The sequence below is a fragment of the Sinocyclocheilus anshuiensis genome, unplaced genomic scaffold (genome assembly GCF_001515605.1).
Source record: "Sinocyclocheilus anshuiensis isolate Anshui unplaced genomic scaffold, SAMN03320099.WGS_v1.1 scaffold168, whole genome shotgun sequence".
NCBI classification, from domain to species: domain Eukaryota; kingdom Metazoa; phylum Chordata; class Actinopteri; order Cypriniformes; family Cyprinidae; genus Sinocyclocheilus; species Sinocyclocheilus anshuiensis.
Window position 1 is genome coordinate 658,667 of NW_015557060.1, and position 12,306 is coordinate 670,972.

Consider the following 12,306-nt stretch of genomic DNA (forward strand, 5'->3'; position numbering starts at 1 on the left):
TTTCAGCACAGACTGGACTGGTGTCTTACCTTAGACCCGCCCTGAGTGAGCTGTTATCAGTCCGCCATTGTTTCACCGCTGGAGCAGATGTAGACAAGAATGATTACCTCCGAAGTGATTGAGGTGTTCTGTTGTTGGATGTAATAATGAACATAGCAGTCGTCATTTACTCCCGACATCTGAGCCGCTGAACTCGCAGTGGATTACATTGTTTCTGAAGGGAATGCGCCCCCAATCTACATAAATGCGTCTATGTTCAAGCAAATCATTCATGATCCAGCCTCATCTACAGAATAAGTGAGTATAATGTTTTGTAATGAATCTTTGCAAATCGCCTTTCCTAATAATGTGCGAATTAGCAAGTTTCACGATGAAACTTGCTAAAGTAAACGATGTAAATGATGCGGCTAAAGTAAACAGTCTCTCTGAGAGCAGTTCCGGAGAGAGGGGCGGGGTCAGCATGGTCAAATGTACAAAAAGGTTGGGAACCACTTCCTTATACAGAATGAGTTTATGAATGTTAGCCCTCAGCAAAAAGCTCCTCACAATCTAAAACAGTTTATTTTCTTAATTTCTGGTGACGGTTCAAGACCCTGTGATATAATAAATGTAGTATTATTAGATTTAAGTGTTCTCTTACACAGTAAGTTGACAAAACTAGCCGTTAGCAGATATTCAAAAAATTTTCATTTAAACAAAATAATTTAAGATATGTTCAATATTTAAGATATTATTTTGACACAGTCTAATTTTTTTGTGGCCCGTAAAAAACGGAATTTGTTGTTTTTGTTTAGGTTTTTTTAATGGTGACATTTGAGGCACTTTGGCGTGTTTTGCCGTGAAACTGACCAATTATTTATTAAAGCGACAGACCCTTTCACACCAAGAGCAATAACTATAACAATAAAGTTTTAATAATCATGCTAATTCTATGAGAATAGTGAAATCCACACTATAATGATAACAGCATAGGGGAGTGAAATTGTGGTGATCTCTTTCAGAACTTTCTTTTCCAGCTGATAACCAATAAAACATTGATCAGAATCCTTCCAGTATTAAAGAGCTTGAGCATTTAAAGTAGCAGCTTGCACTTATAATAAACATAATGTTATCATCTGTTGGTGTGTATGCTAATATAGTTATGATTCTTGGTGTGAGCGGGTTTTAAGAATAGAATTACCTGTACATTTTTTTATCCAATTGTGGTTGATTCCATCTCTGTGCATTTTATACACAGCAATACAGCAGCTGGAGTTACACAGTGATTATTTTGTCTGGCCTCAGATTTATTGATTTTTAGTATTGTTTATTGTTTAGTATTGTTTAGTATTTTAGTATTGTTTTTCACCCTCTGGTTAACAAGTTTGGGGGCAAAAATGCAGAAATCCGACAAAAATGCAAGCTGCAGTAGAGGGAAATGGGTAAAATCCATGGAATAAGAGAAAAAATATTTTTAGGATATCAGAATCGGAATGCAAATAATTTTTATAGAATACTGTCATCAAAGACGCCATTTTAAGCTAAATGCAGATGTTGAAACAGACAGACTATGGATGAAAACTGCTATGATTACTCTACTTATAAAGCATAAATTTGATTTAAACAATAGGTCTACATAATATTCATATATGCAGTTCATAGGGCATATATTGGATTAGCCCTACAGTTACAGCATGAAATACTATTTAAACCTATTACTATTAACATTTTACATAACATTTACCTATTTTATCTCACAATTCTGACTTTTTTTCTCACAAATGCAAGTTTATATCTCCTAGTTTGGACTTTATAACTCGATTTAACTTAACAATAGGAAAAAAGAGGAAAAAAGCCAGAAGTCAGGATATGTAGTGACTTAACTGTAATTTAAGTCGTTAATTCTATAAGGGAATTAATCATTAATTTTATTTCTAGCTCAGGTTTTGAAAGGACTCGAATCTGAAAATTCTGAGTCAACCTGATAAAAACTGAATTCAAATCTGATAGTTTACACTTTAAATCAAGGGTCGTCCAGCGAGCCTGTGATTCTTAGTATATTTTAACAACTTGAATCTTTGTATTTCCTTGGCCACGGTCAATACAATTATTATAAGTAAGCTATTATAGTAATTATTATAAGTAAGCTACGAGCTAGGTAGCAAGGGATCTTTGGCAAAAAGGACGCCGTCTTTGAGATGCAGCATGTGCTTGATAGAGTTGAGAGTGCGGAGGTCATAGTAAGTGGCTAGGTCGGAGGTGGGAATTGGATGAGTTAATGGGTCTGAAAGGTGAGCTGCAATAGTTTGCAGTGTCGGATCCGAAGCTTGGAGGGTGAGGAGATCATCAGTGGCGAATTGAGGTCAGAGTTCAATGTGGGAGGAGGTGGGGGTTTGCACGCCAGTGGCGTGCTGGTGGCGGGTTATAGCAGCCACTGATGGGGTGGGTGGGAGGGCAGGACATGTCCAGGAATCTCCGTGTAATGCACCTGCTTTGGCGAGGGCATCAGTTTGGTCATTGAGATCTTTGTCTTGTCCTGGTTGACGTGAGTGGCCTCGGACCTTTTTGATACATTTTCACTACTTATGAGTTTTAAACGATTTGTCTTTTACAATCGTCATGCAAGGTTCTGTTTCTTTGGTTGTATCATAAGGACGCGGGTCCGTTGGGGTTTCAGGAAGCAGATGTGATGGGAGTCATGTGTTAGTCACGTCTAGATCCCGTGTTGCGGGCCTGAGGGCACTAGTTAATTTACTCATCCTTTTCCTGCTGGATATACTAGTTGCACTCATTGTTGGTCACAAGACATCGTGGTTTCTATATGTTGTGAACGAACCTTTTCAGTCCTTGATACAAAGAAAGCTTTGTTGTCTCTTGATTGGATCAATCTTTAATCACTCCTCTGAGTAGATGACGACACGACTGGCAGGAAGTCGACCCAGAATATTGGAGTCATGTGCTGGGATGATTAGCAAACCTCCTGATGGCTGATAGGAGCATAGCAGTGTCCGTTCACGTATTAGGAAATCCCTACAATGCACGTTTCAATCTATAAGAATAATCAGCCTACACTACCAGTCAAAGGTTTTTGAACGGCAAGATTTTTAATGTTTCTTAAAGAATTATCTTCTGCTCACCAAGCCTTTATTTATTTGATCCAAAATGCACCAAAAGCAGTAACATTTCATTGGTGGTCACAAGACATCGTGGTTTCTATATGTTGTGAACGAACCTTTTCAGTCCTTGATACAAAGAAAGCTTTGTTGTCTCTTGATTGGATCAATCTTTAATCACTCCTCTGAGTAGATGACGACATGACTGGCAGGAAATCGACCCAGAATATTGGAGTCATGTGCTGGGGGTGATTGGTATAGATACCTCATGATATTCACGTGGTGAATCCACAGCTTATGGGGGCCTGTTTCACAAGACAGAGACCTTACACAGGATATAAACTTATATTCTGAGCCGAGGGGAAAAGAGAGAATGACGAGTTGTTTTCCTTATCAGAATTGTGAGATATAATCTCAGAATTGCGACAATAAACTCAGAATTTTGAAATATAAACTCAAATGTACCTTTTTTATTCTTTTATTCCATGGCTTCCATAGATCGCTACTTGAAAACTGTCGTTTTCTGCCACCAGATAGGCTCCACCCACAAAAACGTCATTTTATTATTAAGGGAAAACAAAATCCAAAACTACATGGCCCTGTGTGAAGAAGTGTTTGCCCCCCTGTTAAAACTGTGTTATTAGGTTTAGGGGGCAAACACTTTTTCACACAGGGCCATGTAGTTTTGGATTTTGTTTTCCCTTAATAATAAAAACCTTCATTTAAAAACTGCATGTTGTGTTCACTTGTGTTATCTTTTACTAATATTTAAATTTGTTTGATGATCTGAAACATTAAAGTGTGACAAACATGCAAAAAAATAAGAAATCAGGAAGGGGGCCAACACTTTTTCACACCACTGTATATATATATAATACATCTTACTGGCCTGTAGGCTATAAATGTAATTTTTGGGTCACGTCCAGATGCCTTTTTTCACTGGGAGTCTATATGAGCATCAAAAGCGGTATTTGCATTGGAAAGACAGTTCAGAAATCCTGCTGCTCACCCTTTTGTTTTGTGTGATTCTAAATAAATTATTTCAGATTTACTCACTCATGAAACCGTGGAGTGTGATTTTGGTCTGAGTGCTGTACTGTGCACCTGCACCAGGTGTTTGAGGGCTCATCTGATGTTTCATTCACAGGAGCTTCACTCCGATGATCCAAAGGAGTATAAAGCCTACAGAATCAGCATGTTACGCAGGATGGTTGTATGTAGGATCGTGTGTGTACGAGTGTGTGTGTGCATGTATCAGAAAACTAACTGGCACTAGTGTGTGTTGCACAGAATCTGAGCTGCGTTGAACTCTAACTGTTTGTTTAACCCACAGCAGTGTGAATCAAACACTTTTTAATATGTTTCTCTTTCAATAACCGGGTGAATCTCACGAAAAACTGTCACCCCAACCAAAAAAAATATGCTTTGTTTTCTTTAAGCTTTTTTTTTTTTTTTTTTTTTTTTTTTTTGATGATGAGGTGGAATGTGACTTATCTTTGTGAGATCCCACCATCTTTGTTACTATTTCTTTGTTACTACTTTGTTTTTTCTCTCTGTTTAATGAGTTGCATGGACAGATGAAAGACAGAGCTGCTATCTTCAGATTGTTGCAGAGCTTAAAGATGCTTGGTTGACCTGCTTTGTTCCGATTCTCTAAAATAAACCCTTTATTTCAATATTTTTCACCCTTCTGCCAAAGAGACTCATTTGTCATAGTGTTGCTGTGATTGTCTGATGATGATGTCTGTCTCCGTGGTGACAGGATCTTATGGAGCAACTGGAGAAACAGGACAAGACCGTCCGCAAACTGAAGAAGCAGCTCAAAGTCTTCGCAAAGAAGATCAATGATCTGGAAGGTACGTGTCACAGGCTGAGTTTAGAGACTCTGTTCAGGAACATCTTAAATTTACATTTACGATCCTTAATGTTTATATGCATTGATGTTTGTCTGTGTATTGTAGGTGGCCAGATGGATGTGTCTCCAGGACAGACGGCCGACGAGCCTGTTCATCCAGTGAACATTCCACGCAGGGAGAAAGATTTCCAGGGAATGCTGGAATACAAGAAAGAGGATGAACTCAAACTGGTCAAAAACCTCATACTTGGTAAGACACATAGACCTGTAACTGTAAAAATAATAAATCTATTAAATGATTTAATTAGTTTGATTCTAACTCGTTCCGTTCATGTAAGACCATACTAATAAAAAAAATAAAATAAAAAAAACAGACTGTGACTCTGGTTTGTGCATGTGTGTTTTTGTCAGAGCTAAAGCCTCGTGGAGTGGCAGTGAATCTGATACCAGGTCTGCCGGCATACATCCTCTTCATGTGTCTGCGTCATGCCGACTACATTAATGATGACCAGAAAGTCCGATCTCTACTCACCTCCGCCATCAACAGCATCAAGAAGATCCTCAAGGTCTCAATACACTCTCACAAGCCATTCACGTTTAAAATGTTATAACTGAACACAGCTGTGTTTTCATAACAGTCTTAAAATATCTTCCTTTCTCATTAATGTTTTGTTTTTCTACAGAAAAGAGGCGATGACTTTGAGACTGTTTCCTTCTGGTTGTCCAATACATGTCGTTTCCTGCACTGCCTGAAACAGTACAGTGGTGATGAGGTGAGATATCACACCTTAGACCAGGGGTCTCCAACCTAGGGCTGGACTATATGGCCAAAATTTATATCACGATATATTTCTTAATTTTGGTCGATACGATATAATTCCGATATCGATATGAATACTATTAAAAAAAGCTTCATAAATACTGCCAAGAACACCCACAACAGATGTCTGTACCTTCAAACTTATGAAAAATTTATTTGCCAAGTCTATGAAACCTCTTCCTATAAAACTATTTATTTTTTTAGAAGAAAAAAAAAAATCAAGTTACAAATGGCCGCACACTTACTTAATGTATCAGTTTGGTATTTTCCCTTATATTCTGAGTGTTCATGATTGATTTAGCAAGGGATGGTTCATGAACAAGCCCATTGATTCAACCCTTATCTAGGGCTGGACGATATGGCCAAAATTTATATCACGATATATTTCTTAATTTCGGTCGATACGATATAATTCCGATATCGATATGAACACTATTAAAAAAAGCTTCATAAATACTGCCAAGAACACCCACAACAGATGTCTGTACCTTCAAACTTATGAAAAATTTATTTGCCAAGTCTATGAAACCTCTTCCTATAAAACTATTTATTTTTTTAGAAGAAAAAAAAAAAAAGCACATAAATTAATGTTCACCTTTTATTTGTATTTAGCCTCCATACAAACAAGAAATGTGAAATCACTGTCAAATAAACATCTCAGACTCACCTTATTAATTATTAATATCTTTAACTTCAAACTATAGGCTAACATACCAGTGAAAAGTTTTTAAACAGTAAGATGTTTTATTGTTTTTTAAAGAATTCTCTTCTGCTCACCAAGCCTGCATTTATTTGATCCAAAATACAGCAAAAACAGTAACATTTTGTATATTTTTACTAATTAAAATAACTGTTTTCTCTTTGGAAATATTTTCAAATGTAATTTATTTCTGTGATTTCAAAGCTCAATTTTTAGCACCATTACTCCATTCACCTGATCCTTCAGAAATCATTCTAATATTCTGATTTGCTGCTCAAAAAAACATTTATTATTATGTTGAACAACATTTACCTGAAATAGAAATCTTTTATAATATTATAAATGTCTTTATCATCACTTTTGATCAATTTAAAGCATCCTTGCTAAATAAAAGTATTCATTTCTATAAATGAACCACAAAATAAAAATGATACTGACTCCAAGCTTTTGAATGGTATAGTGTATAATGTTACAAAAGCTTTTTATTTCAGATAAATGCTGATCTTTGGATCTTTCTGTTCATCAAAGAATCCTGAAAAAAAAAAAATAGAAAGCAGTTATTTTAAATAGTAAAATAGCAAAATTTTAGTGTTTTGCTGTACTTTGGATCAAATAAATGCAGGCTTGGTGAGCAGAAGAGACTTCTTTAAAAAAACAATAAAAATCTTACTGTTCAAAAACTTTTGACTGGTAGTGTAGGCTGATTATTCTTATAGATTGAAACAAATGTGCTTCAGCCAGGATAAAGAGTATGAAAAGTGCTCTAAGTTGCAGCAGAAAACAAAAAAATTGAGCAACAACAAAAACGTTGCTGGAGACGGGCTTATTATTGAAAATGCAAACTGATTGTCTGCCAGCAGGAGGCGCTGAGAGCGGCAGAAACATCGTTTTCCCCGGTAACAGCTGTAATCAAAGCAGCTCAGCTCATGAATGCTACTTAAAATAAAAATGGCATCGAAACTTTTCTGAAGACAGTCAGTTCCCTTCAGAGATACATTCATATAAAACACCCGTGCCACGTTTTGAAATGAAAACAAAATCAAACACCACAAATAAATCAATGTATGGGAAACACTGGTAATGTATATCGAAATATCGGAAATGTGTTTAAAAATCATATCACCGTTATTGAAAAAAATATATCGCGATACATATTGAATTGTTGTCCAACCCTACTCCAACCTTATTTTATTCGGGAGCTACTTTTTAAAAATGAATGCGGCTGAGAGCTACCAATGTTATACAATACTTAAATCTCTTAAATATAAATCCAAACTGTTATACACGGCATTGTTAAAATGTGCTGGAAATATTTTTAAAAAGTACTGATACACACACTGAAATCATTTTAGCAAGTTTTATGACAAAAGCCAACAAATAAAATTAGCGCACATGCACTTTTTGTTTGCATAAACAGTGAAATAAAAACATTAAAAAATGATGGCCAGATTTTAAACTAACAAAAAATATTCATAAAATTATATCTACTGACATGCACTACATGTTCAAATAAAGTTTTGACCATTTTTAAAAAAAAAAATTTTTTAACATAATTTCAGCCTTTAAATCTTTTTTTTTTATAAATATATTAAAAGAAATATATAAAGCACAGCTCACAGAGACAGTGTCAATTTCATCGAGCAATAATTTTCATCATAGTTTTTTGTCAACGACATTTTTGCAAAAGCATTGTTGCTAAGTAGAACTCAATTTGGTCCGGTTTTCTGAGTGCACACACCTGAAGCGCGCTCATAGGAAGCCATCTCTCAGACAGCGTACGAGTACAGAATTGAGTTCACTTTCATGTCTTATCACACTTGAATGGACAAATAAACACAAAATTATGTCAAAATGTTCATTTTGGTAAGCATTCATGCAAACACAGTCAATTATGTCTTGAGTGAATGTGAACAGTTCAGAGAACATCAGATGTGTATATTAGATCCTTGTATTAGGTCTTAAAGTGAATGCAGCCTAATAATCCTGCTGCTGTTTGTGTCCTTAATGTTAATTAAACAACAAAAGAAAAAGAGAGAATCACTCACTGCTATTTACTGAATAACTTTTATAGATTTAATAAGAATGAATCTATATTTGAGTTATACAAATAAATATGAAAGAATGAAGAATGTTGTTTGCAAGTTGTTGTAAAGAATGCATATATAACCTCTTAGGCTTTTATTGAAAACAAGACTATTTTTATGTTTCTTCATGCGAAGTGTTTATATATATATATATATATATATATATATATATATATAGTCATACTACTATTTTCATGTACTGTTTTTTGCATACTATATAGTTCAGAAGTAGGCATATTCAGATGCAGTGTTAATTTCGTTGACATGATTTTCGTCAATGACATATTTTCACTGATGAAAACGAGACGATAATGAAATAAAAACTCTTTTTGAGTGACAAAAACAATGATGAAAATCTACTGACATTTTCGTCAACGAATAAAAACGAGACGAAAAGATGATAGGGATGGACGATCATTCATATTAAAAGGTTAACCAATTTTATCTCCTATTATAATGAGTTTGGAAATTTTAGAGAAATGCTCAATTGATGCCTTACAGTAAACAGTAGAATATAGTACTTATGATATTTAGTCAACTAAAACTAAATTAAAACAAAAAAATCAGCTGACTAATACGACTAAAACTACATTTTAGTCAAAAGACTGTGGACTGAAAAAATAAAACTCCAGTAAAAATTTACTTTGCACACTGAGGGCCCTTTTAAACCAAGCAGCTTTCTGTTGGTTTGCATGGTGAATTAATGTGATCTATTTGAATATGAGACAAATTTGCATTAATTGTTAGTGAATGTAGTCAAGAGATTCTTTTGTTTGTTTTTTTAAGCTCTTGCTTTTAATGGATGGAGATTTTTTATTATTTGATAGTGATTATAGTCACAAAAAGCCATTTGTAGCTGGTGAAACATTCTAAAGCCATGAATAGAATCATTTTATATACACAAAGATAGTGTCCAAAAAAATTAAATAGTTCTAAAAAAATGCCCATAATTTTAAGCACAATACAATTTCTTATCTTGAGAGAGCGTTTTGTTTACCCTTACGAAAATTAACCATGGTTTTACTACAAATAAAACCAAAAAACCATGGTTACTATAGTTAAACCATGGTAACCACAAATTAACTATGGTTTTGCAACACTAACCATGGTATTTGTAGTAAAACTGTGGTTATACAAATGGTAGTCAATACGCCAAAAAACTATGGTTACTACAATTTTACTATAATAAAACCATGGTTAATTTCCGTAAGGGTAATCACAAACAGCTGGAAGTGTCTGGGAAAAGTCATTGAAAACTCTGGGAATCCTGTACATTACCCAGTGATGACCTTATCTTCAATGTATATGTAGCCACAGATTCTCTCTGTGTCCAGTGTTTTTCAAACAGAATCAACACTTTGTCCTTCCTCTCTCTCCAGCAATTCATGAAGCATAACACTCCTAAACAGAACGATCACTGTCTCTCCAACTTTGACCTGGCCGAGTACCGGCAGGTTCTGAGTGATCTGGCCATTCAGATCTACCAGCAGCTCATCAAGTGTATGGAGAACATCTTGCAGCCCATGATCGGTGAGCATGTGACCTCTGGGTGCCGTTCTATCCATCTGTTTCTCTCTCGCTGTGTATTTATCCCTCTGTCGGTTGCTCTCTGTAGTCTCTGGCATGCTGGAGCATGAAACCATCCAGGGTGTGTCCGGGGTGAAGCCCACGGGTCTCCGTAAGAGGACGTCCAGTATCGCTGATGAGGGGACATACACGTTGGACTCCATCATCCGGCAGCTCAACTCCTTCCACTCCATCATGTGTCAGCATGGAACCGACCCAGAGCTCATCAAACAGGTGGTCAAGCAGCAGTTCTACGTCATCGGCGCCGTCACCCTCAACAATCTGCTGCTGCGTAAAGACATGTGCTCCTGGAGCAAGGGCATGCAGATCAGGTGTGTGCAGATAAAGCAGTGCAAAATATATGCAGACCAGATAAATACAGTTGTAACCAAATAGGGTTGTCATTGTAAACTGCAGTAGTCAATAACAATAATTCTTCATAATTCTTGAAAATAATTTTGACACCATTGAGAAAAATAAAGCAATTGAACATCCTTTTTTTTAAATATTAAAATAAATATTAACATTTTATTATTTATTTTTATTTATTATTTATTATAAATTACAATAAAAATTACAAAATTACAAATTAAATAAAAATAGTGATATGCACAATATTACTGAAGTATAAATTAATCTAAACTATAGGTTTAATTATTTCTTACCTTAAATATTCTTACAAAAAAAGTCATTGTGGAATATTAAATAGTATTTCCTGTCCTATTAACTTTGGCACAACCACTAGTTCTTTCTCAGAAACTCACATTTCACTAACCTAGTACTAACATGACTAATAAAAACCTCAGCATGCTGATTCCTATAAATTGTGTAAAGCCAGACAATATTATAATTGATCAGTGTCTGAAGATCCAAATAAGATGTAGTAAAAATGCATTAAATCAGTCAGAAGTGATGGTATAGATTTTTACTTTGCTACAAAAAAAATATATTTCAAATAAATGCTGTTCTTTTTTAACTTTCTATTTATCTGTTTTCAGTAGTGATAATAAGATATGTTTCTTGAGTAGCAAATCAGCATATTAGAATGATTTCTAAAGATTAATGTGACACTGAAGACTGAAGTAATGGCTACTGAAAATTCAACATTGCCATCATGGGAATAAATTACATATTAAAATTGGGGCTGTTAATTAATTTTTTATTTTTATTTTTTTTATTTAAATTTTTTTTTTAATTAATTAATCTAATTAATCGCAAATTAAATTTGACTGTGACAATACCCAGATCATTTAAAGCCATTATTGTGTTAAATGAGAAAGTATACATTACAAATTGTGGCTTTAGAAATAAATATTTTATTTGATTCAAAATAAAATGTATTACACATAAATGTTTAGGCTACATAAACTATGAAACATAAAAGAAGATAATTTGAGAAACATCTCAGTATTTTTTGTTCATACAAAGAAAGTCATTGGTAACCAAAACAGCTTTGTTACCAACATTATGTTCCACAAAAGAAAGGTTTGAAAGGACATGAGGGTGAGTAAATGATTATAGAATTGAACATTTTGGGGGTAAACTATCCTTTTAATGTTTTATTATTATTTTTATTATTATTATTATTTTTTTTTAATGAAATTATACTCCAAATAAGAAACTAAATCTGCCAGTGGCGGTAAATGTCTTTATGTGTCATTCATTCATTTGATTCTTTCAAATGGCTGATTCATTCAGGAATGAAGTAAACGGCTCTCTCTATGAATGGGCCTTTGAATCATTGGTTCACAAGATTCATTCAAAATGAGGATTCATTCAGAAACTAAACACCGCTGTGTTGCTCACAGACGCACAACAATTCTGCTATGTCTTTAAAGGTAATATGTTCTCTGCAAAATTGAACAAAAACAGATAATATTGCATTTAAAATATTACACAATATCAACTTAATATTTACTGAACTTTTGTATAAAATCACATTTAAACTTGTGATATTCAGGACAAAATCAGCACTCGTGTAATAGGCTACTGCTCTCCCTGCTCATGTGATATCGTTTGGTATAAATATGAGACAAAAACACATACAGGGGCATTTTTGCACCAATATCTTGAATTTTTGGGCATAACTGCATTTATGGAGTTGTTGCCCTGCATCATATTTGTCAACAGTCAATATACTGTATGTGTGTACACTAATTCATATCTATCTATCTTTATATATATATATA

General features: G+C 34.5%; 1 protein-coding gene across 1 annotated transcript in view; it reads left to right on the forward strand.

Annotated features, from left to right (window-relative positions):
• The window catches only part of LOC107676476 (unconventional myosin-Va-like), a 35,569-nt gene extending 23,470 nt beyond the window's left edge, over positions 1-12,099 (forward strand). The window contains exons 22-29 of the mRNA XM_016471027.1: positions 4,240-4,305; positions 4,855-4,948; positions 5,054-5,197; positions 5,359-5,513; positions 5,631-5,720; positions 9,931-10,081; positions 10,167-10,449; positions 12,078-12,099. Coding sequence (XP_016326513.1) covers positions 4,240-4,305; positions 4,855-4,948; positions 5,054-5,197; positions 5,359-5,513; positions 5,631-5,720; positions 9,931-10,081; positions 10,167-10,449; positions 12,078-12,099 — 1,005 coding nt within the window. The remainder of the gene's footprint in view (positions 1-4,239; positions 4,306-4,854; positions 4,949-5,053; positions 5,198-5,358; positions 5,514-5,630; positions 5,721-9,930; positions 10,082-10,166; positions 10,450-12,077) is intronic.
• The last annotated feature ends 207 nt before the right edge of the window (positions 12,100-12,306 follow it).